Here is a 26,100-nt window from a genome sequence, read left to right as displayed (position 1 = left end):
AAAAGTGCAATTGTTTCCCATGTGAACATTTTGCGGTCATAACGGGTTGTTGTGATTTCATGTGCCGTCTTGGCATGGTACATGCTTTGCCTGTGGAGCATTCAACTGAGTGAAGACAATTATTTTAGGGACAAAGATGACAGTCAGAGAGATATCTGTCCTTCTGCCACCTTTTACTACTAGGAGGGGCCATTGTAAGTTTCACATCTGGCTTAATGGAGTGTTTCCAATCTGGACAACGACCCACACAAGCAGCAACAAAGGGATAGTTGACAAAATGCTGTGGCTAACAGCACAAGCTTGGGGGGAAAAGTAATGAGGACTTCAGTAGGATGCAATCAGAGGGAGATTATTGAGGGGACTAGTTAGTGTACTTACAGCACATTCCTGAGATCTAAGGGCAAAAGACCTTAGGAGGGCAGGAAGGCACTGTGACAGCATCCTGCCACGCACACACCAACGCCCGTGCAAGCGTCCGGGCCACTAAAGCTGGCATTAGTGGCCCAAACGCCAGCGGGAAGGCCCTGACACTGGTTGCGGGGCGCTGCTGGCAGCGCCACCCCAGGATGCCAACGGGGCCTTCCAGTGGTGTCCGAACACCGTCAAAGGTCATGTCGGTGTCCCAGGAGGCGTTCCCTATGAGGGTTGCACGGATTTTTAACGCCGGGAGGAGGTTTCAGCAGGGCTGAAAACTCCTTTGGAGGCAGCACAGCTGCATTGCCTCCAAAGACCGGTGCAGACATTCCTCTCAGGAATGCACCGTAAGGCAGTCATGCTAATATTAAAAAATAGAGTAGAAATGCCCCTGCCCTGACCTAGATAGCCCAGGCTAGCCTGATCTCATCAGATCTCAGAAGCTAAGCAGGGTCAGCCCTGGTTAGTACTTGGATGGGAGACCGCCAAGGAAGTCCAGGGTTGCTATGCAGAGGCAGGCAATGGCAAACCACCTCTGAACATCTCTTGCCTTGAAAATCCCACAGGGTTGCCATAAGTGAGCTGTAACTCACCAGCAAAAAACAGTGCCCATAGGTGAAGTGCCTCTGTTGAGATGCAAATATTCCAAACCACTGTAAAATATGTTTCACTTAAGAAATGAGGGAGGCAGGAGTCCAAAAAGGTAGAGCAAGAGGGGCTTACTGCTACCCATTCATAAAGGTTCCATGCAAAGTTTCAAATCTCAAAGCAGGCATCTAAACTCTAGACAGAAAAAAGCCCTTAAAATAAATCCAAGAAGAGAAGAAGTGAAGGCATGTAGTATATGCCATAAATGTTTTTTTTTTTTCCCACTCACAAGAAAATAGTGGTCTTGGACAAGAAAAATCTGATTGATTCAACACTTAAATAATGAATACAGAGGAAGCTCCTGGGCAGAAAGGCGGGGAACTGGAGGCAGTTACCTCATTGAGCTACGGTTTTCAGCAGAACATTTCCGACGGGTCAAAATTAAATTATATTAGAGAGCCAGTGTGGAGTAGTGCTTAGAGATTCAGAAGGATCTAGGAGATCTAGGTTTGAATCCCCACTCTGCCATGGTAGCTTGCTGGGTGAGGCTAGGCCATTCATACACTCTAAGCCTAATCTACCTCATGGCATTGGTGTGATGATAAAATAGAGGAGAACAATGTAAGACATTTTGGGTCCCTGTTGGACAGAAAGTGGAAGTAAATACATAAATAGATTGCTGTGGACTAAGAACCTTTTAAATGGGTAGTAGTAATGTGAACTTTAGTTCTTTCTAAGAAATGAGTACTAAGGTAGACAGAGATCCTTTGTAATAAGCACTCTCAATTAGTTACTGAGAAGGGAGGACATGATTGCTGTCTTTAAGTTTCGAAGGGCCGTCACTATAAGTTTTCATTATAAGCTATCTCATTTTCTAAAGCTATTATTTTTCTTCCCTTCAGAAACTTTTTCCTAATTTTGTTTTACTTTCTCCAAAGAACAAAATGCTTACACAAAAGTCCCATGGTCTGTTTTAACAGCATGTCTTTGTTTTCTAGCCATTCTAATACATGTGTTTCTGTACCTATATTTCCTTCTTTCTGTGGTCAACTCTTTATCTTCTTTTTTTGTCCATTAATTCTATATGTTTTAATTTCCAAACCAATTACCTGATAGGAGTTAATTTCTTACACATGAATTCTGATTTAATTCCTTCAATTCAAAATAAGTTCATCAGCCTTTACCATAATTACTTCCAAACAAATTAATCAGCTTTTCCCATAATTATATTCTTCTTCTACCCTATCAATTAATTTGTTTAGCTTACTGTATTTTGCTAATTAATCCACTTGTTTCACTTCTATCCTTATTATGTCTTAGAAATTAACTCACTTGACTTAATACCAACCAGGCAGTCACTTATGTCAATCAATATAGTTCATTATATAAGAACAAAGATTCAATCCAGGAAAAACAAAAAACAAATAATGATTAATTGACTAGTTTGTTGTTTCAGAACTTCTTTACATATAGGACTATGAACTAAATGGAAACTAGTTGATTAATTTCCTGGCTTGTTGTTAATTTATATATTAATTGATGAATAATTAAAATATAACTATGACAATTAATTTATGTAAGTAAATTTGCATGTCACTAAAGCTTCAATGCAGGTATCTATTGAAGGAAATGAAAGATAATTTGTAATTTAATACACAGAAGCTGCCATTCATTATTTGGTTTTCACTAACATTGTCTTTCAGTTTTTACAGCAGTAGCAAGCTAGAATACATTCAATAAATATGTACCTTTAATTAAAAGTTGAAATAATTAAGGTGGGTTCCCATTGATTAACCAACTCGCATAGCAATCTACAAGGGGGAAGTGAATGCCCTTAGGAGCCGGCATGACTACTGCACTGGCATTAGTGCCACTTGCACCAGCTAAACTGGCACTAATGCCAGCACAGGGCCACTTATGTGGGTGCCGGGGAACACTGCAGCAGCACGAGACTCTGACGTTAGCGCAGAGACTCTGACGTTAGTGCAGTCTTGGCAGTAACACTCCTCTGGTGCAGGGGCTTGTGCCATAAGAACATAAGTACATAAGAAAAGCCCTGCTGGATCAGACCAAGGCCCATCAAGTCCAGCAGTCTGTTCACACAGTGGCCAACCAGGTGCCTCTAGGAAGCCCCCAAACAAGACAACTGCAGCAGCACCATCCTGCCTGTGTTCCACAGCACCTAAGATAATAGGCATGCTCCTCTGATCCTGGAGAGAATAGGCATGCATCATGACTAGTATCCATTTTAACTAGTAGCCATGAGTGCCAGCACCAAAGGAGGCATTCCCGGGAACACCCCCTTTTGCAGGCATGAACTTGTGCCTGCAGAAACCATGGCACAGCCCCATTTAACTCAATGGGGCATTTACACAGGGTTTCAGGGGAAAATGCAATTTCCCCTTCAGTGCTGGGTCACCTAGCCTCTCAGGAGGCCGCGCTGTCCCCAGGCGCACTGTTACTATCCCCCCAAGGATTGCACTGTAAGAGTGCAATTAGATGAGACCTCTGGCAGTTTCAGTAGACAGCACTGAGCTAGGTAGACTAACTGACCACCTACTGTGCCTGCCAGTAAGTCCTGAGATCCTTTAATTCAAGATGCTGAGGATCAAGCCTGGGAGCTTCTGTGTGAAAAGCATGTGTTATGCCACTGAGCCATGATATTTCTTGGTCAGTATTTGACCAAAGATGGAAAGTTAGTTCCATTGCTGGTAATGTTAGGATGGAATTCTTGAGTGTCCCTTGAAAGATATTCCTCCATTTTCATAGTTATACAGTGGCCATTTATGCAAGGGTACTTTCACTCACATTTCACCCCTGATCTGTCTCGGTGGTTCCTTGGAGTTATGCATGAGTTTTCCAGCCATTAAATATTACCCTGCTGCCAGCCCTCACAAATTTTGGGACTTCCCGTTCCTCTATTAACCCCATTCTTCCATCTCCCTTGAGCACAGCCCAGGTGAAATCCCCATGCATAAGGCAAAGCACAGGACACGGAAGCTTGGGGGAGTGACGTTTCTCTCACAGACCGCACTACAGTGAATTAAAAAGCAGCGTGTCAAGGGGCAGGCATTACAATGCTTCCTGCTTCCTTGGATTTCTTTCTGAGCAGAAGAAAAGGTTTTAGAATTGAGGCTTGGGCTTCCCTTCCCATTCCTTTTAGAGAGCTCTGTTTAAAAAATGCTTTTTAATGCAGCAATTGGGTTTTTTGGGGGGACAGGACTTTTCTCTCACTGTAAGCGCTACAGCCAACTACAAAGCAGCATTTAAAGGGGCGGGGACTCAAATGCTTCTTGATTTGAGCTTGGAGACTGCTGGTGGATAGATTCCCAATAGGAAATAGTCTACTTTGCCTTAGCCCTCCCCCCACTTATTCTGACAATAGTTTTGTCTTGAACGTTGATGATTATAAATTGGAACACCCCACCGAGGTTCTAACTTGGAGATGTGCCTGGGAGGATCAGGGCATGCAACACTGATACACATTCTCTTTTACAAAGAACACACATATACCTATAGCATTGCATCAAATGATTCTTTACAGCTCCCCTGAATTTCAAAGCCAGAAAGTAGTCTTCTGCTAAAGAGAGCGAGAGAGACTACAAAACCCTATTAAGTGCACAGACGTTGTTCATGGGATTTTCCCCATGAAAGCCTATATTTCGAAGGATTTAGGTGTGAATGTTGTATGTTTGGCTAGTGTAAAATTTCTGGTGCTTTCTTAGGTTAGGAGAGAAAGTTGATACTGTTAGTTGCCCCAGCTCCACTTTCAGATCATTCTTTCCAAGTGCAGCAGTCAAACCGGTGTTGAAAGTCCCCCCCCCCCTTTTTCTATTTTTTCACATTTTATCCCACAGTGACAGAGGGTGGTTCTGAATTTTTCAAGCTGAACACTCCTTGGGTCAAGTTGCTCTAGTTGCTTTCCCCTTTAAAAAAATAAATTGAAACACTAAGAGGAGCATTCAGTTTCAATCCGGTCAGTTTCAATCTATGCAAGATCAGTAATAAGCTTCACAATTAGATCCACATGTCTTCCATCTAATTCATTTAATTTACACTGGGAAATGAGATACCATTCCATTAATCCAGCGCTGTTTTCTCCTTTATCAAAGAATAAAAGCATCCTCTGAAGCGCTGTTGGAATTTAGAATAAATCTTTTGAGAGAGAGCTAGCAACAACAAACTTGTGACACGTTATGGCTTCATAATCGCCTCTTTCATTGCCTCTGTCTTTGTACTTTAACCTGTTACCTTACTACAATAATGTACAATTTTAGTTTGCACAGAGATTGCAGCCAAGATAGGAGTGGGGAAGAGAGGGGGAAGCCAAATGGCGGGGCGGCAACTTCCCTAACAATGCTATGGGAGAGCATATGGCTAACTGTGAGTTTTTTTGGAGCTTTTTTTGCTGATAAAGTCTTGTCGCTTTGCCATGACCTCCCTTCCAACCTACAGTAATGGAGGCCGCTTGCCCATCTTCCGGTCCAATTTTGGACCACTTCAGCCCAGCTTTCTTTAGTTGATGTTGACAAGATCCTGCTGTCTGTGAGGCCCACCACTTGCCTCTTGGACCCGTGCCCATCCTGGCTGGTAAAGGCCAGTTAGGATGCAGTGCGGGCTCCCCTGGGAGAGATTCTTAACTTGTCCTTCTTGATGGGGACCTTCCCAGGGAGTCTGAAAGAGGCAGCGGTGCGGCCGCTCTTGAAAAAGTCATCTTTAGATCTGAGAGATCTGACCAACTACCGCCCGGTATTGAATCTATCATACTTGGGTAAGGTAGTTGAGAGAGTGGTGGCTGAGCAGCTTCAGGTTTTCCTGGATGAAATATCGGCTCTTGACCCATTCCAGTTGGGCTTCTGCCCTGACCGTGGGATGGAGACTGCTCTGGTCGCCCTCACAGATGATCTCCGTCAACAATTTGAGACAGATTGGGGCTGCTGATACTCTTAGATCTGTTGGCAGCTGTCAACATGGCCGATCATGATCTGTTAGGCAACCGCCTTGCCGATATTGGAATTCAGGGTTTAGCCCTTCAGTGGCTGCACTCTTTTCTCTAGGGGAGGTATTGCAGCAGCACCCTTTGGTGTGTGGGGTCCCACAGAGTGCAATCCTCTCCCCCATGTTATTTAACATCTATATGTGCCCCCTTGGCCAGCTTGTCCAGCATTTTGGCTGGGCTGTCACCAGTATGCTGATGACCCAGCTGTATCTGTTGATGGATGGCTCCATCCTGGACACACTGGCCAGGTGCTTGGATGCTGTGACTGGATGGCTGAGGAAGAGCCAGCTGAAATTAAATCAATTGGAGGTCCTGTGACGTGGCCGGGGCGGTTTGGTGTGGGGTACCGGCTCCCAGCTCTTGATGGCATACAATTAACATCTGCACTCACTGTCAAGAGCCTGGGTGTGATCCTTAATACCTCCCTAACAATGGAGGCTCATGTCACTGCCATGGCCAAGATAGCCTTTTTCCATCTCCACTGGGCCTGCCCCAACCTAGCCATGGTGATCCATAGGGTTGCCAAGCTCCAGGTACTAGCTGGAGCTCTCCTGCTATTACAACCGATCTCCAGCCGATAGAGATCAGTTCCCCTGGAGAAAATGGCCACTTTGGCAATTGGACTCTATGGCATTGAAGCTACTCCCCTCCCCAAACCCCACCCTCCTCAGGCTCTGCCCCAAAAATCTCCCTCCGGTGTCAAAGAGGGACCTGGCAACCCTAGTGATCCACACAATGGTCACCTCCAGGTTGGATTACTGTAACTCACTCTACGTAGGCCTGCCCTCGAGACTGATTCAGAAACTCCAGCTGGTTCAGAATGCTGCGATGAGGTTTCTTACAGGGACACCGCCACAGGCACATATACAGCCAGTGCTCTGACAACTGCACTGGCTCCAGCTAGAATACCAGATCAGTCAGGCTCAAGGTGCTGGTTTTGACCTTTAAAGCCTTACATGGTCTGGAACCTTTATATCTGTGGGACTGCCTCTCCTGATAGGCCTCTCGAAGAGCTTTGGGTTTGGCAAATAATAATCTCCTGGTAGTTCGTGGCCCAAAGTGTGTCTGGCTGTCCTCGGCCAGGGCTTTTTTTTGGCCCTGGCTCTGGCCTGGTGGAACTCCTTCTCCAATGAGACCAGGGCTCTGTGGGATCTCAAACAATTCCGCAGGACCTGTAAAACGGAGCTATTCCACCAGGCCTACTGTTGAGGACATCTATGGTTTCCATCTCAGCTGGCCTACCTACCCCTCTCCCCCACCGTATTCTATATTATAGCTGTAACTATATGAAGGCCATGGCTGCTGGTAATACACAGTGGTTTCTTTGGGGTTTTTTTGTTTCATATGCACCATCACCTATTTTATACATTCTGATGTTTTCTGAGATTGCATATTTTATGGGTTTATTATGAAGATTTTATTGTATTTAATTGATTTTATTGTATAGATTGCATGTTGTGAGCCCAGCTTCGGCTGGAGAGTGAGGGTGGGGTATAAAACAAACAAATAAATAACTCACTCTCTTGCTCCTTTTCATCTAAATTTAATTCAGTGTCAAAATATAGGGTGAAAAAATAGGGTGGATTTTTGAAAGTATTCCATAGTAAGGCAAACCTTCTATCCCCTCAGCAATTGTGCTGGTGCTGCAGTATTTTTTTCTTTAAAAATCCTGCAGAAATTTTCACTTGACTTGGACCTGCCAAATTAACTCCAATTTTCTCTCCCCTTCCCTATATATTTCCACCATAGTCTTTCCAAGTGTCAGCCAAGTGAACAAGCACAGAGGATGGAGGCCTGCAGCTAGAACTGAAGCGTAGAGTGGAAACTAGTAATAATTGGAGAAATGTTCAGAATAGAGCTGCCAAATTTCACCTGAAGAGAAATGTGAAACAAATAGGGGATTGTTCAGGTGTAGTATTGCAGAAAAAAAAATTCTCTGAGATTAGTGAAGCTTTTCACACATCTAAGTTAGTACCAAGTTTGCAGACTGAAAAATCTGAGACAAAGCTCTCTAGGAAAAATCTAAATATATATATATCAAGAGACAGTAAGGATGGTACAATTCTTCAGGGGAATAGTGGAGATGGTATCCATTTTTACCCACAGGAGTTGAACATCTGGGACAAGTAAGAATACTTTCAGTCTTCTTACCCCTGATGTTTCTACTAAAAAACAAAAATCCCAATTTTGTTTTCATTGTACCCTTTTGTGAATTATTTTTGCCTCAGTTGTGCCTACATGATATATAAAGTAAAAATGGTGTGAAACAAACCAATCAGAAATGACAGCAATGGAAATATACAGAATGGAAAGACTCTTAAGATAGATATGATAGAAAAACAAAGGGGAAAAGTCATATTTGTACATCCTTAAATGTGTTTCATCCTGACCTGAATAGCCCAGGATAGCCTGATCTCATCAGATCACAGAAGCTAAGCAGGGTCAGCCCTGGTTAATATTTGGATGGGAGACCACCAAGGAATACCAGGGTCACTAAGCAGAGGCAGGCAATGGCAAACCTACCCTGAACCTCTCTTGCCTTGAAAACTCTAAGGGCTTTCCATAAGTCGGCTGCAACTTGACAGGGAAAATAGCAGATGGTTCAAGCGAAATCCCAGGATGGGGATGGAAAATGGATTTGATATGGCTGAAGGCAGAGAGCTGAGAAAGAAGCTAGAGAAATCAGTAGCAATCCGAGAGTCTCTTGGAAGCCTTGAAATACCAGCACAAGGATTTAAATGTTTACAGGCTGGGCTTGGTGGTTTAAAGCTCTGAACACCCAACACAGGCTTTTTTCATTTTCAAGCAGACCAAGCAGTTTCTTTCTTTGGATGTTGGGGAAGAATAAGCTGTGCGGTTCTACAGATTGCTTTCCCTTCTACACCTCTTTCATTAACACCCCGACCTGTCATATCCTCGTGCAATGAGTCATTATAACCGGCTTAAATTTTACCCAGCCGCCTCGCTTTCAGCTAACGCAATATGTTATTTTGAGAAAACACTGTCACCAATGCGGAGCTGGAAATAAGATGTCTCGTAGCCCTTTGCTGATTTTTATAGCGACTTAGTCCTCCCCTGAATGGTGTAATAAAAATCAGTGAGTCCTTTCATCTCTAAAAAAAAGAAAAGAAATGGAGGTCCAAGGAGATAGCCAGTAACAAACCCATCATCTTTACAGTGCATGCCATAGAAATGCGTTGTATGAATTGTCAATATAAATACTGCGATTTCAGAGAATTCTGGCTGCTGATTATTAAAGTGTTAAAAAAAGTCCAACAAAGCCCAGGACAATAACAAAAAGTGACTGTTCAGAGGAGGATATGAAACATTAACAGCAGGTAATAATAATAAAAACAAGTTAATAAAGCAGTAAGTGAAACAGTTATGCCATTCACACACACACACACACACACACACACACTTTTGGAACAAATAACCAGGAGCCTCTGAACATTCCCATTCTTTTGAGGAAAAAGCTCCTTGACATTTCAGATCCCAATGGAGGAAGTCCATCATGAGCTACAGCTGCTTTGACCTTGTTATGCACCCTGCAGTGATCGAGGAGGTGCCTATACAATGTTGATTTGGTAATGTGTACTTTGCTCTCAGTAAAGAAAGCTAACCTTGGGACCAGTGCAAACAATACATTTCAGAGAAATGGAAAGACTGTTGCCCTCTTGTGTGCAGTATACCCTTTTAAAAACATTTTTTGTCACTGGCAGTTGTTTTTAATGCCTCAGTGGGTACTTACTCAAATCTGCAATTTCAATCCAGACGTGCACACCCATGCTATAGAGATGTGTATGTTTATCATAGTATTCAGTCCTGAGCTCCCATTGGAGGGAGGGACTGTGCTTCCATTAGGGGAAGGGCTGAGGTCCTGAGCTCCCATTAGGGGAGGGGCTGTGGCTCAGTGGTAGAACATCTGCTTGGCATGCAGAAGGTTCCAGGTTCAATACCTGACATTTCCAGTTAAATGGACTAGGCAGGTAGGTGATGCGAAAGACCTCTACCTGAGACCCCGGAGAGCCGCTGCTGGTCTGAGTGGGCAATACTGACTTTGACGGACTAATGGTCTGATTCAGAATAAGGCAGCTTCATGTGTCCATGTGTGACAACATCCAAATCATCACCTAATAAAAAACACAAATGTGCCCTATTCACAGTGGCAGCATAATTTGGTTTTGTTAACATTTTTTAATTTGGTTTTGTTAACATTAAAAAATAATAATGCACGCACACAGTTTGTTTGGTAAAAGATAACCGCTAGATACATTTTACCATACACAAGCTCAGGAGGTTCTTGTGCAAGTCTCCACCAATGTTGTGTGGTTTCAGTGTTTCTTTTTATTATTATTAATCAAAATTATATATTAAATGAAACAGAGTATGCAGAAACAAATACATTCACCAAGAATCTGTGAGTTAAGCAGACTATTAAATAAGCATGCCTGCTAAACTACTACTATAAGGAACAGTCAATTCATAAGTAGGTAGTTTACATGAATTAACACTATATCCGTGTTGGCGAACCTATGGCACGTGTGCCGACTCCAGCACGCGTAGCCCTCTCTGCCAGCACGCGCGGCTCAGCTGGGCGGCGGGGGCTTTGAACCGCTCCGCAGCAGCGTGGAGTGGTTCAAAGCCCCCGCCCCATTCCCTGCACTCCCCGCCGCCCAGCTGGGAGTCCAGGGAAGTTGTTTTTTTCTAAACCAGGGGTGGGGAACCTCTAGGGGTGGGGAACCATAAACGGCCCATGGAGTTATTTTATCCGGCCTGCGGCCCACCTGCCGAGGGCTCCTTTCCAGCCCTCCCCCCTGCTCAATCCCCCTGGCCCATGCGCTGGCCGCACCGCCGGCGGAAGGCCCCTTTCCAGCCCTCCCCCCTGCTTGATCCCCCAGCCTGTGCAATGGACGCGCCGCAGCCAAACACTGCTGGGGTGCCCAAAACTTGTGCCACCATCTCCCCCCGCACCAGCATGCACGCTGGCCGCACTGCCAGCTCCGTGGGTCCCACTTTCCAGCCCTCCTCCGCCTTGATTCCCCGGCCTGCGTGCTGGACGCACTGCCGCCAGCGGAAGGCCCCTTTTCAGCCCTCCCCTGCCTCGATCTCCCATCCTGCGTCTTGGACGCGCCGCCTGCAGAGGGCCCTTTTCCAGCCCTCCCCCGCCTCGATCCCCCGGCCTGTGCGCTGGATGCACCACCGGCGGAGGGCCCCTTTCCAGCCCTCCCCCCTACTCGATCCCCCGGCCTGCGCGCTGGACGCGCCATGACCGAACGCCGCTGGGGCCCCCAAAACTTTCACCGCCATCTCCCCCTGCACTGGCGTGCATGCTGGCTGCACTGCCGGCTCCATGGGTCCCTCTGTGGCCCTCCCCTTGCTCTCCCCCAAAGCTAAAGCAGAAGCAGGTGGGGCGCTCCGTATTGCTTCCTCCTGCTCGACCCGACCCAGCCGAGCCCAAACTAGAGGCTCGAACTGGTGGCTCAGAGGTAAAGTACCTGCTTGGCAGGGGCTGTGGCTCAGAGGTACAGCATCTGTTTGGCAGGGGCTGTAGCTCAGTGGCAGAGCATCGGCTTGGCATGCAGAAGGTCCCAGGTGCAGGATGGACTACCAAACGTGCAACATATACTAGCAGCAGATACTAGACATCTGCAGGACAAACTTACCAATGAGTAAGCCCACTGACTTGAGTAGGATTTAGAGTAGACCTGCATAAGATGCACAAATATCTAATAATGATTTTATTGATTGATTGATTGATTGATTGATTGTATGGCCCCCGAATGATGTTAAAGATATCCAAATGGCCCTTGGCAAAAAAAAGGTTCCCCACCCGTTCTAAACTAAAACCTCAGTATTCAGGTTAAATTGCCGTGTTGGCACTTTGCAATAAATAAGTGGGTTTGGGGTTGCAGTCGGTCTCTAAAAGGTTCACCATCACTGCACTATATCCATATCGTCCTCAAGCACATAGACCAGAATTATTAAAAAAGAAAAACAAATACTCTGTCCTTATTCATAAAAATACTGCACAATGTAAAACATCTGTAGATAAACAACTCTACACCAGAAAGAACAGAATGGACATATTACCATATGAAGCTGCTTGTTCTGAATCACACTGGTCCATCATAGTCATCTCGCCAGGGTCTCGAGCAGAGGCCTTTCACATCATCTACTGCCTGATTCCTTTAACTGGAGATGCCGGGAATTGAACCTGGGATCTTTTGTATGCAAAGCAGAGCCATAGCCCCTCCCTATGGTGGCCAACTATCTGCAAAATACAGTTTCTTAACATGACTATCTCTTAATTGTACTAATTCTGTTAATTTCAGCAGGTTTTTTTCTATGTACCATACCTTGGCTATCCAGTTTTTTATTCTCAACTTTTAAAAAATCCTTTCACTTTTTGGTCCCTAGTGCTATAGAACCTACCTTCCATTTTTCTATGCATTACCATTTTTCTCCCCACTGTGGTATTCCCTGTACAGTAATTCCACTTCTCCCCATTATGGTTCTACAGTTATCACATTACTTTTACAAGATTGAGGCTAATGGCCACAAAGCTCTGAAAGGGAATTCCCATTGCTCTGAAAATTATTCCCATTAGCTATGGAATATGCAGCAACAGCTGTGGCCTTCAAGAAGCACATGTTTTCTCCATGCATGAGAAGAGTAATTTTAAATTCCTCTGTGTTTAGTTTCTAAAAACTGAGGCAAAGATGCCCGTGCCTGCTTTCAAATCACCCCTTCTGACCAGGATCTCCTGTGTCCTAATCCCACCTGTGGTTATTCAGTGGTGCTGGTTACAGGAAGCCTCTCTTGATATGCTTGATTGTGCTGAGAGGTATTTCATTATTCTTGTATTCCAGGTCAAACACTGGCTACAGCAACAGGGCTAGTGAGCGCACAGATTTTGTGTCTGAGTCCTAGGGAAATACACTCCTGATAATATATTCTACAGAAACAAAGAGGCCGGTTTCATGCATCCTTCGATGTAAGCAAATTACCGTAGTCATTCTCATAGCTGTCTTGAACCACATATAAGGGTTGCAAATATCTGAAAACACTTACTACAACAGAACTTGTGGCCTGCTACAAATGGAACAATGAGAAATTAGTAGAAATGTTAAGTACAGAGACCTTAAATTCAACATAACTGTGTTATTAAATCTAGTTCTAAGGCCTACTGCATATGGAGTAACATGGAGTAACATGATGTTCTAATTCCTTCCCTTAAAAGCACTGCGACTAGGGTTGCCAGGTCCCTCTTCACAACCAGTAGAAGTTTTTTTGGGCGGAGCCTGAGGAGGGTGGGGTTTGAGGAGGGGAAGGACTTCAATGCCATAGAGTCCAATTGCCAAAGTGGCCATTTTCTCCAGGTCAATTGATTTCTATCGGCTGGCGATCCGTTGTAATAGCAGGAGATCTCCAACTAGGTTGGCAACCCTAACTGCAACCCACGTAGACAAACAAGTCTGGTGCAGCTCCCACAAGGCAATCCTCTGTCCACTAGCTCTGGGAGGTAAGAACACAAGAAGATCCCTGCTGGATCAGACCAGTGGTCCATCTAGTCCAGCAGCCTCTCAAATAGTGGCCAACCAGTTCCTCTGGAGGGCCAACAACAGGGCATAGAGGCCAAGGCCTTGCCCTGATGTTGCCTCCTGACACTGGGATTCAGAGGATCACTTCAGTTACCATGGCTAGTAGCCACTGATGAACATATGCTCCATGAATCTGTCTAATCCCCTTTTAAAACTATCTATGGCTGTGGCCATCGCTACATCTTCTGGCAATGAATCCCACATTTTAATCACTCGTTGAATAAAGAAGTATTTCCTTTGTGTGTTGTGAATCTACTGCCCATCAACTTTATTAAGTGGCCCAGGGTTCTAGTATTTTGGGAGAGGAGGAAATGGTGAAATCTGTTAAAGCCATACTGCTATATTCAGTTCCCTTACCTATGTGTAAGAATATGTTTTGTCCAAAAATTGCACTTAACCAACTAGTTGCCAGGTTTGCTATGGCTCACGTGGTGAGCTAACCAGAGAGATTCCTACCAACCAGGGAGTGAAACAGGGGTGTGTGTTGGCCCCCTATCTCTTTAACCTCTTTATAAATGACCTTGACCCAACGTTAAGAACAGTAGATGGCCATTTCCCCAAGCTGGGCCCTTCCTCCATCCCTCTACTACTGTATGCCGATGATGCTGTGGTATTATCACTAACACAGAAGGGGCTAAAGCGACTATATCCATCTCCCAACTCCTATATGAGTTCCTATTTGGGTAAGTGCCTTTAATCAGGACACTGAGAGGATTCAGTCCACCTTCTTACACTGCATTCTTGGTGTCCCCAATTGCGTAGGGTATGCAGCTCTGTTCCTTGAGACGGGACAGGTTTTTTTGGAGCCCAGAGCTTGGATCCAGACCATTAAGTTCTGGTTCTGTCTGCACTTTCTAACTGAATATCCTGGCTATATTCCTGCATTGCTGGGAGATTCTTACATAAGCCAGTGGTCGAAATTAATTATCAGGAAAATCATGTCTGTCGGTATCCTATTTGATTGTCTTTTGATGCTTGGGAAAGAGCAAGCATTTAGATTGATACGTCAGCGCCTACTAGATACAGAAATGCAGACCTAACCTCCCTAGCTAATAGACACTGTTCCCCCATGTTTCATGGAATTACTCAGGCTTATGGAGCTGCAGCTTCCTACTTGTCATATTTGGAGTCACTGGACATTCGCAGAGTTTCATAATCGCTAGACTTAACATTCTTCCCTCAGCTATCATACAAGGAAGATACAAAGGAGTCCCTTTTATTGATAGGTATTGTCCATGTAAGACTGGGGATCCTGAACACTTAATTCACGTGCTGTTGTACTCCCAGCTTTATATGAGGCCGAGGAATACTTATATTAAACCCCTACTGCCTAGTGAACAGAATCTTTCAGATCAGCAGTCAGTGATGTACCTTTTATCTGATAGAAACCCTACTGTTACCCAACAAGTAGCTAGTTTTCTCCTGTCTGCACAAAGGATTCGCGTCCAGTTTGTACGTACGTCTACGTAATGTCCTTTTAATGTAATCTGTTTTAACCAATTTTGTAATTCTGTTTATGGTATACTGATGTAAATGCCTAATAAAGGTAATGATGATGATGATTAATATGTTTTGTATAACTGTTTGTATGGGTAAGCCTACGCTGTGCATATCAAGACCATATGGTCTCTATGATATATTCCATGTTCATAATTGCTGTTTTTTTTTTAAACTGGGTAGCATGTGGCATTTCCATGTGAACAGTGCCTCCATACACACAAAGCATTCTACTTATCTTAACAATTTTAAAGACGCTACCAGTTTCAACCATTCTCTGTTGTTCTAAAGATGTCCTATAGGGTTCTACCAAGAAACTGTGAAACCTATGAGGCTTTTAACTGTGCCCACAGAGATGGATAAAAGAGAGGATTAATGGTAATGAAATTGTCTGAAGCCTTTAAACTACTGTCTTAGTTCTTCCAGAGATAAAAGACTCATACTATCTATCTTAATTCAGAAAGTAAGTGCTGAATCAGAATAATCGGTTTGCATTAGTTTCTATAGCAGATAATGTGAGAATATAATTCAGAGCTAATGATAATTAATTATACTCAGCTAAATTTAGTGTGAAAGTAGAATGGCCTGCCAAACTTATTTTCCAGTTGTTCCCAACAAACAATATCTTGATTATAATAAGCAAGGGTGAATGAGATCAGTTAACATAGACAAGTTCCATAAATACTTCCATGGACTTTGTATAGAATGTGCGTCAGATTCTGTTCTGTCCGCCCTACTGAAAACGGCTGTCTCACAGCAATAAGATCTACTTAAAGGATGGGGAACAATCCCTTTGAAAGGATCCATGCTGTCATGTTGGAGATGAGGAAACTGCTGTAGCATTGGCAAGTTTCAGCTGTTTGAAAATTTCCTGATGGTCATTATAGAACAAGGAACACAGATTGGTGTAATGGTGGTGTAATGTTGGGATATTATATATGGAGAAAAAGAGAGAGATGTCTCTGGAATGGTGGTCTACACTAATAGGAATCTGGAAGATATATTTATTTAAATTTATTTAAATCTAGAATAACTTTGACATTCAGTACATTACCACTTCCACTGTGATCTGCTCTATTGTTTCTATAGATTTTGTATATGCAGGGATATCTTTATCCTGCTATTTGACCTGGCTTCAATTATAGCCTTTGTAAGAATACTCTTTTAGTATGGCAGACTCCAATTCAGATACCTTGGTTTTGAAGATTTTGGTTTTGCATACGAACACATATGTATTTTGTGTTTCTTTAAATATTCTTTGATTTTTGCTTTGATACTTCATTGGGTCAGTGAGGTGGGCACTCTTATTAGTTTCTACATGAAGAAATCCATTCTGGAAGCTCAAGCTAATAATTGTTTAATCTTGAACCTTTGTTTCCACTGTTCAGATTGTTTTGTTAAAACCATAAAGTCAATAAACTGTTTTTTAACAGCAAAATCTGGGACAGTTTAATGTTTGAAAGGTATGTTAAATTTCCATTATGAATGTCTGATTACTACTCAACCCTATAACATTTATGCTATGGGTCCCACAGGGTTTCGTCTTCTCCTGAATGTCATTTAACATCTATATGAAACTGCAAGGAAGGGTCATCAGGGGATTTGGAGTGTGGTGCCATCAATGCGTTCTACTCCCCATTAACAGCTGTGTCAGGTGGATCTGTGGAAGTCCTGAAGACAGTAATGGGATGGATGAGGGCCAATAAACTGAAACTCAATCCAGACCAGACTGGGGTACTGCTGGTCCATGATGAAGCAGTCCAAGGACTGGGGAGTCAGCCTGTCCTGGAGGGGGTTGAACTTCCCCTGAAAGAACAGGTTTGTTGCAGGTGCTGCTGGATCCTGGCCATTAGATGGAGGCCTAGATCTCATCTGTGGTGCATAGTGCCTTTTATCAACTTCTGCTGATACTCCAGCTACATAATTTACAGTGTAACAGCCCATTCCTGAGACTTTGGCAGCTGGGGACAGCATGGCCGAGGCGTTGCAGCAGCACCTCCAAAGCCATTACCCAACCCCCGAAAGGCCTTAAAAAGCCTTTTTAAATGTTTGATGTGTAAAAACGGGGCATTTTTCCCCACTGAAAACAGCGAGGCTGTGTCAGCAAAAAGCTGGCGCAGCAATGCTGTTGTTGTGGATGGCATACCCAGGGCGAAAGGGGTCAGGAAGCTGCCTACTGGCAGCTCCATCCCCCAGCACGCCCCAGAAATGCCCCCAGGACACTGGCGCGGGGTGTTGTGCCATTAGGACACTGGTGGGTGGCCAAACCGGCGTCCCAGGGCCGTCCTGCCACTGCAGCGCAGGGAGGCCGGCATGAGCAGTGTCTTGTGGTGGCGCAAGCAGTCCAGGCACTGATGCAAGCAGCCCGGATGCCGGCATGGACATTTGTGCTCCTTCTGAGCTCTTTCCCACCAAGAGCTCAGGAATGGGCTGTAAGTATGGTACTGTAGAAAACCATTGTCTTATTCAGGGCTACTGTTTCTAAATGTCCTTTAAATACTAATCCACCTTTCCTTGCATTTTATCCTCTTTTCTGAGTTGCTCTAATATTAACACTTTACAGATTGTTTGCATTGGCAGGATTTATGTCTATGGGGAGATAGTTTGGATTTCAAGCCATAAAGATTTGCAGGTGTTTGTGCAGAGAATTGGCACCTGCTTGTAACAATGCTTCTTTGTCTAAAGCTCCACTTGACATTTTCAGTGATTCTCCCATTGTTGATTGGCTCTGCATCAAACGTAATATGTCCGTATCAACTGGTTTTCAGTAGCATTTATTTATCTATTGGTTTTTTTTTTTTTTTGCACTTTTAATAATGTGTTTGAATTGGTAACTTTTAGGATTACTCACCATCTGTTTAAAAGTTATGTCTAGTTGAATTTTTGCTATGGCTCTTTAGAAACTGAATATTCCTATTAGCAGCCAAGATATTCCATTATGACAGGAATCCAAATGTTTTATATGAAGATATTTCTATTTGACTGGTCAGCCTGTTCTAGCATCTGTTTTTTGGTATCTAATTTTAGAAGTAAAGGTTGGATTAACTGTTGAAATGAATTTAGGGATAAGTGTGAGACACATACAGTGTGGGATCCTGACTTTTTTTTTTCATTCAGTCTTATAATCCACCCTCCGTATCACAGCTTCCATCCCGCAAGACTTTTGTCAATGCAGGTCCCATGATTATATGGGAGCCAGCGTGATGTAGTGGTTAAGAGTGGCAGCTTGGAGTAGTGGACTCTGATCTGGAGAACCGGGATTGATTCTCCACTCCTCCACTTGAGCAATGGAGGCTAATCTGGTGAACTGGATTTGTTTCCCCACTCCTACACATGAAGCCACCTGGGTGACTTTGGGCTGGTCACACTCTCTCAGCCCCACCTACCTCACAGGGTGTCTGTTGTAGGAGGGGAAGGGAAGGTGATTGTGAGCCAGTTTGATTCTTCCTTAAGTGGTAAATAAAGTCAGCATATAAAAACCAACTCTTCTTCTTCTTCTTCTTCCTCTTCCTCTTCTTCTCCCCCCCCCCCAGTATAGCCTTTTAGGGAGGCTTCTTCTTCCCTATTTTACCAGTGGAAAAGCTGGTCGGATCCATAGCATAGATTTCTGCTGTTACTGGCTATACCCTTTCTCTACTTCCCCATCAGTGAAATATGTGTCTGTCTTACACTGGATTTCCTTAAAATTCCCTTTATTCAGAATATGGTGCTCTTTCTTATCAAAAAAGAGGGGGGATTGGCCATCTTCACAACTGTACAGCTTCACAGTTTCCCCCTGTTTTCATCTTTTAAGAACACATAGCCCACATATTTCATCTGGCAAACACCATACTGTTAAGATACTTCTTTAGATATGTTCTTCAATAGACATCTTTTTTTTTTTAAAGGTTTTTAATGATATCCTCTTACAACTTTCTCAGTTTTGATTAATCTTGATGTTTATATCCTTCATTAGTGGGTTATTTGGTTGAGAGGATCTTGGATCCAAAACTCAAGGGACATAGAACAGAAGCGGGTAAATCTACACAGGGAAGGACTGGGATGAGAAGAGAAATGTTGGGCTTTCTCTTTCCTCCTGCATCCTAGTTCCAAGACCAGAATTTCTCTGCCAGTCACAGGGGACCAGAAACACAAAGAAGTGGCAGGATTGGATACCACCCTGCCCTAATTTCACTTTGTTCACTGGAAACAGTATCTTCAGAGATCCAGACCCTCTTGGCGCTAGTGGCTTTCAGACTATCAAATGAAAGATCTTCAACTAATAAGAATAGCTCTGCAATGGAGGAGCATCTTAAATAAGGAAAGTGCCTTCCTCTGGTGTATCTATGCCCCTTGTGCTGAATTTTCATATTAAAATTATCATATTTGTGTCAATTGATTGTAAATTGTATATATGTATATGAATGGCATAAAATAAACAAAAAATTGTCAGTGACAAAATGGAGATAAACGAAATCCAGTGATAGTCTAGGGCAGTAGATCAGTGGTAGAGCATTTGCTTTGCATGCAGAAACAAATTTCCAGCATCTCCAGGTTTTTTTTTTTTAAATCAGGTATTACACTATGTGAAAGACCTTCATCTGTGAACCTGGAGAGCTTCTGCCAGAATAGACCATTATAGACTAATGGTCTGGCATCGTATAAGGCAGCTTCATATGTTCATGACAATAGCAGACAGAATCAAAAAGAAATGAAATTGATGTGTCTGCTCATCCCTCCCCAATGGGGCCAACATCTGTATGTTTTATAGGTTTCATGTAAGAGTATGTGTTTTTATTATCTTCTTCATTTTTCACAGAAGTAATACACAGCTTCCCATTCACACTTCTTGAATATGTTAATACACATCTCTCAGGGTCTCTACAAGAATTATGCATGTTTCTCTAAGTGCTTTATAAAGATGCATAAACTTCTTGTTCTTAATCCCCATAGAGTTAACTAATTGGCTGATGGTTTAAGAGTAGTGTCATTCTTAACTATTACAGCTCTGTTATACACTGAAGGCTATTCAACAGGCATACATTTTCTATTCTTACTGATTCGGTCTCTTTTTTTTATGTTCAACACTGTTTCAAATAAGTAGATCTAAAAATATATCCAGTCTTAAAAACAACCTTGATTACTGAAATACACTTGATTATTAAACACGGTTTTCTAAATAAGAGGTGAGCAGTTGGTCTAACATGTGACAGACAAATTAAAAATATTTCATGATTTGGAAAGCCAGCTCTAATTTTGCATCATTATCATGTTGTTAACATCAGTTGAACATCATTTGCATGACTTCAGTGATTGCTGTCTGAATTTCAGCGGTCATATTTCCCATACATTAATGGGAGATATGGGAAAAAATGAATCAGCATTGTGTATGTTTGTGTGTGTATTTTGAGAGATCCTTTCCAGTTCCAAGTAGGAATGGTTTCACCTGTGAGCTTGATTGAGCATGACTGTAAACTATGGGTTGTTTTATATGCTTTGGGTGGTAGTTGGAAGCATAGGATTTTGTGTGGTGGTATGTGAGTTTTTGATGTACCCATAGCAGCCCAAATAGTCCAGTGTATCCTGAGCTTGTTAGTTCAGAGCTAACCAGGGTTGGCCACAGACAGTACTTGAGTGGGAGACCAACAAGAAATACTGGAGTTGCTATGCAGAGGAAGGAAACGGCAAACCATCTCTGCTCAACCCCATGAATGGGGTTGTCGTGAGTCAGTTGTGACTTGAGGGCCCATTCTTCTTCATGCTCAAGTGAAAATTGTTAAAGTTCTGGAGGAATTTCTGAAGAGGTCCTTTTTTATGTGTCCTTCAGATGATGAAAATGACAGAAATAAAAAGGGCATACACCTGTACATTTCTATTCTAGATGTGTTTTAGGCTTGTCGAACTTCAGGCACTCAAGTTGGGAGCAAAATACAAACAAACCAGCCTTTAATAAAGTTTTTTCATACTCAGGGCCTTTCTTTTCAGCACAAAAAAAGGATGGTTTGTTCAAAAAGATGGCTTCAGGGCTGACAGCTCATTCCTGAGTCCTGCAGCTGCCGGAGACGGCATGGCCGCACTGCTGCCATGGCGCCTCCAAAAAGGTGACACAGCAATGCTGCAGCATAAGGGGGCGTTCTTGGCCTGAAAGGGGTTAGGAAGCTGCCAATTGGCAATTCGCCCCCCCCCCCCCCGGAATGCCCCAGGAATGCCTCCTGGGATGCCGGTGTCCTAAGGCCTCACTGTCATGGCTGTCCAGAGGGACTGGCACAAGTGGCACTACACTGGCATCCGTGCCAGTTTGCACGGCACAAGTGGCACTGACACCAGCGTAGGGGTCACAGCGTCACCTAAGGCGATTTGGCTTCCAAGTTCAGGAATGCGCTGTGAGTTTATAGCCTTTCAGGATCAGAATAAAACCGAATGCATAACTCTTCCAAGTGTCACAAGATGGATTCACTATTTTAGGGTAAGTGTTAAGGAGAAGCTTGCAATTTTCCCACAATAGAGAACAATTCTACTTCCCCACAGGAAAGGACCTCCTCAAAAATAAAACAGTATTCATTCATTTGATAAGTGACATTTAGATGAACCTTCTGCGGTTTGTGTCATAGTCAGTAATATGTGTAACATCTCAACTTGGTCCAGTGTTCCTGTAATGATAGCTTTCATCAGATGTCAGCAGCATTCATGGGTTTCTTCTTTTTTTCCTTTTTTTTAATTTTTTTGCAGAACCTCCCACTCCTATCGCACCACCAGAGCTTCTAGCAGTTGGGGCTACTTATCTGTGGATCAAACCAAATGCCAACTCTATCATTGGAGATGGTCCAATAATTCTGAAAGAAGTGGAATACCGCACAACCAACGGGAATTGGGCTGAAACGCATATAGTTGATTCACCGAATTACAAGTTATGGCATCTAGACCCAGATGTGGAATATGAGATCAGAGTGCTTCTTACCCGTCCTGGAGATGGAGGGACAGGACCTCCCGGGCCTCCACTCACAACAAGAACAAAATGTGCAGGTAAGCTACCGTTATTTTAACAAGTAGTTGGTGACTTTGATAGAAACATAGACATGCTATGGTAGAGGCTCTCATGATTTTGGCTCCCCCTTTTTTCTGTGGTGAATGGTTACATGCAGGTAATGATACATGTGGTTATTATTTTTCCGATTGCAAAATGTTTCTCATGATACTCTTCCCTGATGTTATAAAGAATGTGCATTCCATTCCATTTACTTCTATCGTTCTGCTCTGCTTGATCCCAAATGTTCTGGATGTATGAAATATATTGAGAGTTTTTTTAAACAATGTGAATATCAATGTATAGCAGAAAAATATCTATCTTCGTATTGCTGACCTCTTAACTCCCATAATTTAAGTACACTTGCATTGTCTTTATTGTAATGACTTTAGTGTGATGCATCTTCTTTGTCACTAAAAGTGGAGGAGGAACACTAGATAATGTATTTTGGTCTCTAAGGAATTGATGTATGTAAAGATACTGACTTTGACCTGGAATTTTGATTCGATTCTTATATTACCTTTGATAAAGTCCTCAAGATTTGTAGCGTTTTGTAACTGAAGGAGTTAGGGTTAGGGAAAAGGCTCCACAACCATAGCTGTTGGATTTTTTTTTTTAATTGTGCCTTCAAGCCATGGAGGAACTATGAAGTATATCCTTATTGCATTGAGATACATAGGAGGAGTCTCTGACCACAGCATGCATGAAAAGCTGTTCCATACCACCGTTAAACGTTGTTCTTTGGCATCACTACCCTATTTCTAAATGAAAGTTTGTTTGTTTTCCCCTGTTGATACATTCAAAGAGAAATATTAAAGAAATCTGAATTACATGTGGAAAAAATAGGGGGGATTAGCAGTTTTGCCAGTTTGCCAAATAAATGTCACAGGAACTTTGGAAGAAAAAAAAACCTTGACAACTATCATGCTATAGGCTCTCCCTAACCATTCGCTGGGTTGCTCTGATGCTACAGAGGAAATTGGGAGTTAGAGTTTCCTAGCTTGAGCATCTGTTTATTGGACCTCTTTGACAGAGCTTTTGTGAGAACAAGGCTTTCTAACCAACCAGGGAAAAACTGGGAGCCCAAGGGTCTAGAGGTAGAAGAAGTTGTTTTTTTTCCTAGGCAAGAAGGAGTATGGAGGGGCTGCGAGGTCTGAATTCAGAATAAACCCTTGCATAATTTATTTTTCTTGCTTTCACTTCTAGGCATGTACTATATTTCTGCATTCTAAAAACAGATTGTCACTAAGAGCAGGCAAGCCTGGAAGTTAGGAAACGGACAGTAAATTTCCAAGCTTGTTCTCTAAGAGATTCATTCACCTTAATGCACACAATATATTGATTTCATTTTTTTTCTTTCTTATAAAGAAACAATGAAGTTTGGTACATTCTATCTTTACTTTGATGTGATAGCTGTGTCAGCCGTTACAGCAGGGGAATTTGGCAACACACAATATAGCTCTGACCTCTGAAAACAGGTCCATTCTTCACTGATAGAACAATTCATACTTTGAGAATGCTATGATGATAGGAAAGTGCCTTTGGGTTTCAATATGTCCATTATCCCAAGTGCTGCTTTGGACAAAACAGTGCTTGCCATTGTTTTGTTAGCTGGCATGGGCCAGTCCTGTTTCATCCTCCAGATTTAAATCTTGGACAGGAGGCAGTTAAATCTTCAAAAGATTTAATTTCCACAATACTAACTTATCACTTATAAATCCATTATGCTAACAGCCATTCTTTGCAGGGATTGTGAAAACCATATACCTTTTTTCCATTTTGACTATGTCGAATTGAATGTGTTCTTGCAAGAACACCTGTCACCTTTGTGCTGTATTTAGACAACAGCAATACAGGTTGAGTATCCCTTATCCGGACTTCTAGTATCCGGACGGATCTGAAAACTGAACCTTTTGAGCTGGCATGCAGGCATTACTCCCAGGCCCTCAGCAGCGCCATTGATAGTTCAGTGTTCACAAAGTTATTAAAAACATTGTTTAAAATTACATTCAGGCTATGTATAAAACATATACATCATAAATGAATTTCTAGTTTAGACTCGGGTCGCATCTCCAAAATATCTCATTATGTGTAAGCAAAAATTCCAAAATACAGAAAGATCCAAAATACAGACCACTTCTGGTCCCAAGCAGTCCGGATAAGGGATACTCAACCTATACTATTGAGAATGATGGAGAAATCACAAAATGTTGTTATTTGTACAGGGTAAGACAAGGATGGGTTAAGAACAGGGCTGAATTCCTTATCACTTAATTACATTACTATCAATGCAACTGAGACTTAATTGCTTACTTTGATTTTCTTTCAGTTGCTACATAGGACAACTAGAAGAGATAAACATATATGAATCTGGTGTGTACTAAGTAAGAGTTCTGGCCCACCTAGTTAGCCCTAGCAGTTTCTCTAAATAAGTCAATGTGACCTGTCCAAGTAAGATTATGGCTAAACATAATACCCAGGTATTTGAAATGGGCTACCTACTCTCTTTTGCACTCTATGGTGATCAAAGTCCTCTCTCTGATACAAGATCCTTTTTGAAAAAGTTTTTATTTTAGATTTTACATAATTCACAAGCAACCATTCTTGGGCATAATGTGTGCGTGTGTGAAGTGCCGTCAAGTCGCAGCCGACTTATGGCGACCCCTTTTTTGGGTTTTCATGGCAAGATACTGACAGAGGTGGTTTGCAGTGCCTTCCTCTACACAGCAACCCTAGTATTCCTTGGTGGTCCCCCATCCAAATACTAACCAGGGCTGACCCTGCTTAGCTTCTGAGATCTGACGAGATCAGGCTAGCCTGGGCCATCCATAGCCTGGGCATAATAGCTAATTCAATATCTTGCAGACTCCAGCTTCTGATGGTGAGACCGTTAATGTAGATGTCCACACTTTTCTGAAAACCTCAGCAATGTGGTCTGTTCATCATTCTTACTAGGTTGAGCATATCCTTTAGTTAAATTGTTCAACACTTTTTGAAGTAATTTCTGTGCTGTGTGTTAAGAAGGCATGCTTTTATATATGATATATATTAAATATATCTTCATGAAAACTAAAAGGATTTAAAATGAAGAACTGATCCTGTTGTTGTTCACGGAAGGGAGGGGCTGTGGCTCAATTTTACAGCCTCTGCTTGGCATGCAGAAGGTCCCAGATTCGATCCCCAGCATTGCCAGTTAAAAGAACCAGGTAGCAGGTGACATGAAAGACCACTGCCTGAAACCCTGGAGAGCTGCTGCCAGTCTGACTAGACAATACTGACCTTGATGGACCAATGGTCTGATTCAGTATAAGCTGTTGTCATGAGTTCAGTGATCATAAGACATAACTATAGATGCATTCCATTCTAAATGTATTGCCAGCGTGCAGGTGTTTGATCTTTTATTATATCACAATCAGCCGCCATACATATCAGGTGTAAGGAGAAATGGGAGGAATCACCTATTATTGTTTCAGGTGGAATGAGAGGTAAGGTATACAGACTCTAACATCCCAACAGACTCATTATCTGAGAACATGCCAGTCAACTCTTCTTTTTATCCTCCCAATGACCAAGTCACTGTCAAATCGTACAGCCTGCAGCACAAACTCATTTTGGAAAGGATTGCTTTAAATGACTCCAATGGAAATCAGAATGATTCTGAAACTTAAAGATGCCAGAGATTTTGCTGTGTAATACAGAAGACCCTGCACTAAGACCTGGTTGACAACCACAAACCAGATTTTTAATGTAAGATTCCAGAGAAGAAAACCCAAGGTTGTATTTCTGTTTTACTATGCAATGAAGCATTTATAACAGCATCAGCTACAGTAAAGTTTATGGCATTCAAACCCTGTTGCGCGAGGTTTGTTTGTGTTAAAGGCATAGTACATGTGCCTCTTCGCACATCTACCAGGGCCACTATGTGCCCTACTAACGGAGATTGCAATCTGGACAGGTTAAGGGGCATTTTTACATTGTCTACAATAGCATAAGAG

The 26,100-nt window shown here is 42.8% G+C and overlaps 1 protein-coding gene across 1 annotated transcript in view; it reads left to right on the top strand.

Moving 5' to 3' along the window:
- Positions 1 to 26,100, top strand: part of PTPRT (protein tyrosine phosphatase receptor type T) — a 764,724-nt gene that overhangs the window by 374,051 nt on the left and 364,573 nt on the right. The window contains exon 7 of the mRNA XM_056844110.1: positions 21,811 to 22,104. Within this exon, the coding sequence (XP_056700088.1) occupies positions 21,811 to 22,104 (294 nt within the window). The remainder of the gene's footprint in view (positions 1 to 21,810; positions 22,105 to 26,100) is intronic.

This window comes from Euleptes europaea, chromosome 2 (genome assembly GCF_029931775.1).
Source record: "Euleptes europaea isolate rEulEur1 chromosome 2, rEulEur1.hap1, whole genome shotgun sequence".
Taxonomy (NCBI): Eukaryota; Metazoa; Chordata; class Lepidosauria; order Squamata; family Sphaerodactylidae; genus Euleptes; species Euleptes europaea.
Note: the sequence above shows the minus strand (reverse complement) of the source record. Positions and strands in the feature narration are given on the sequence as shown.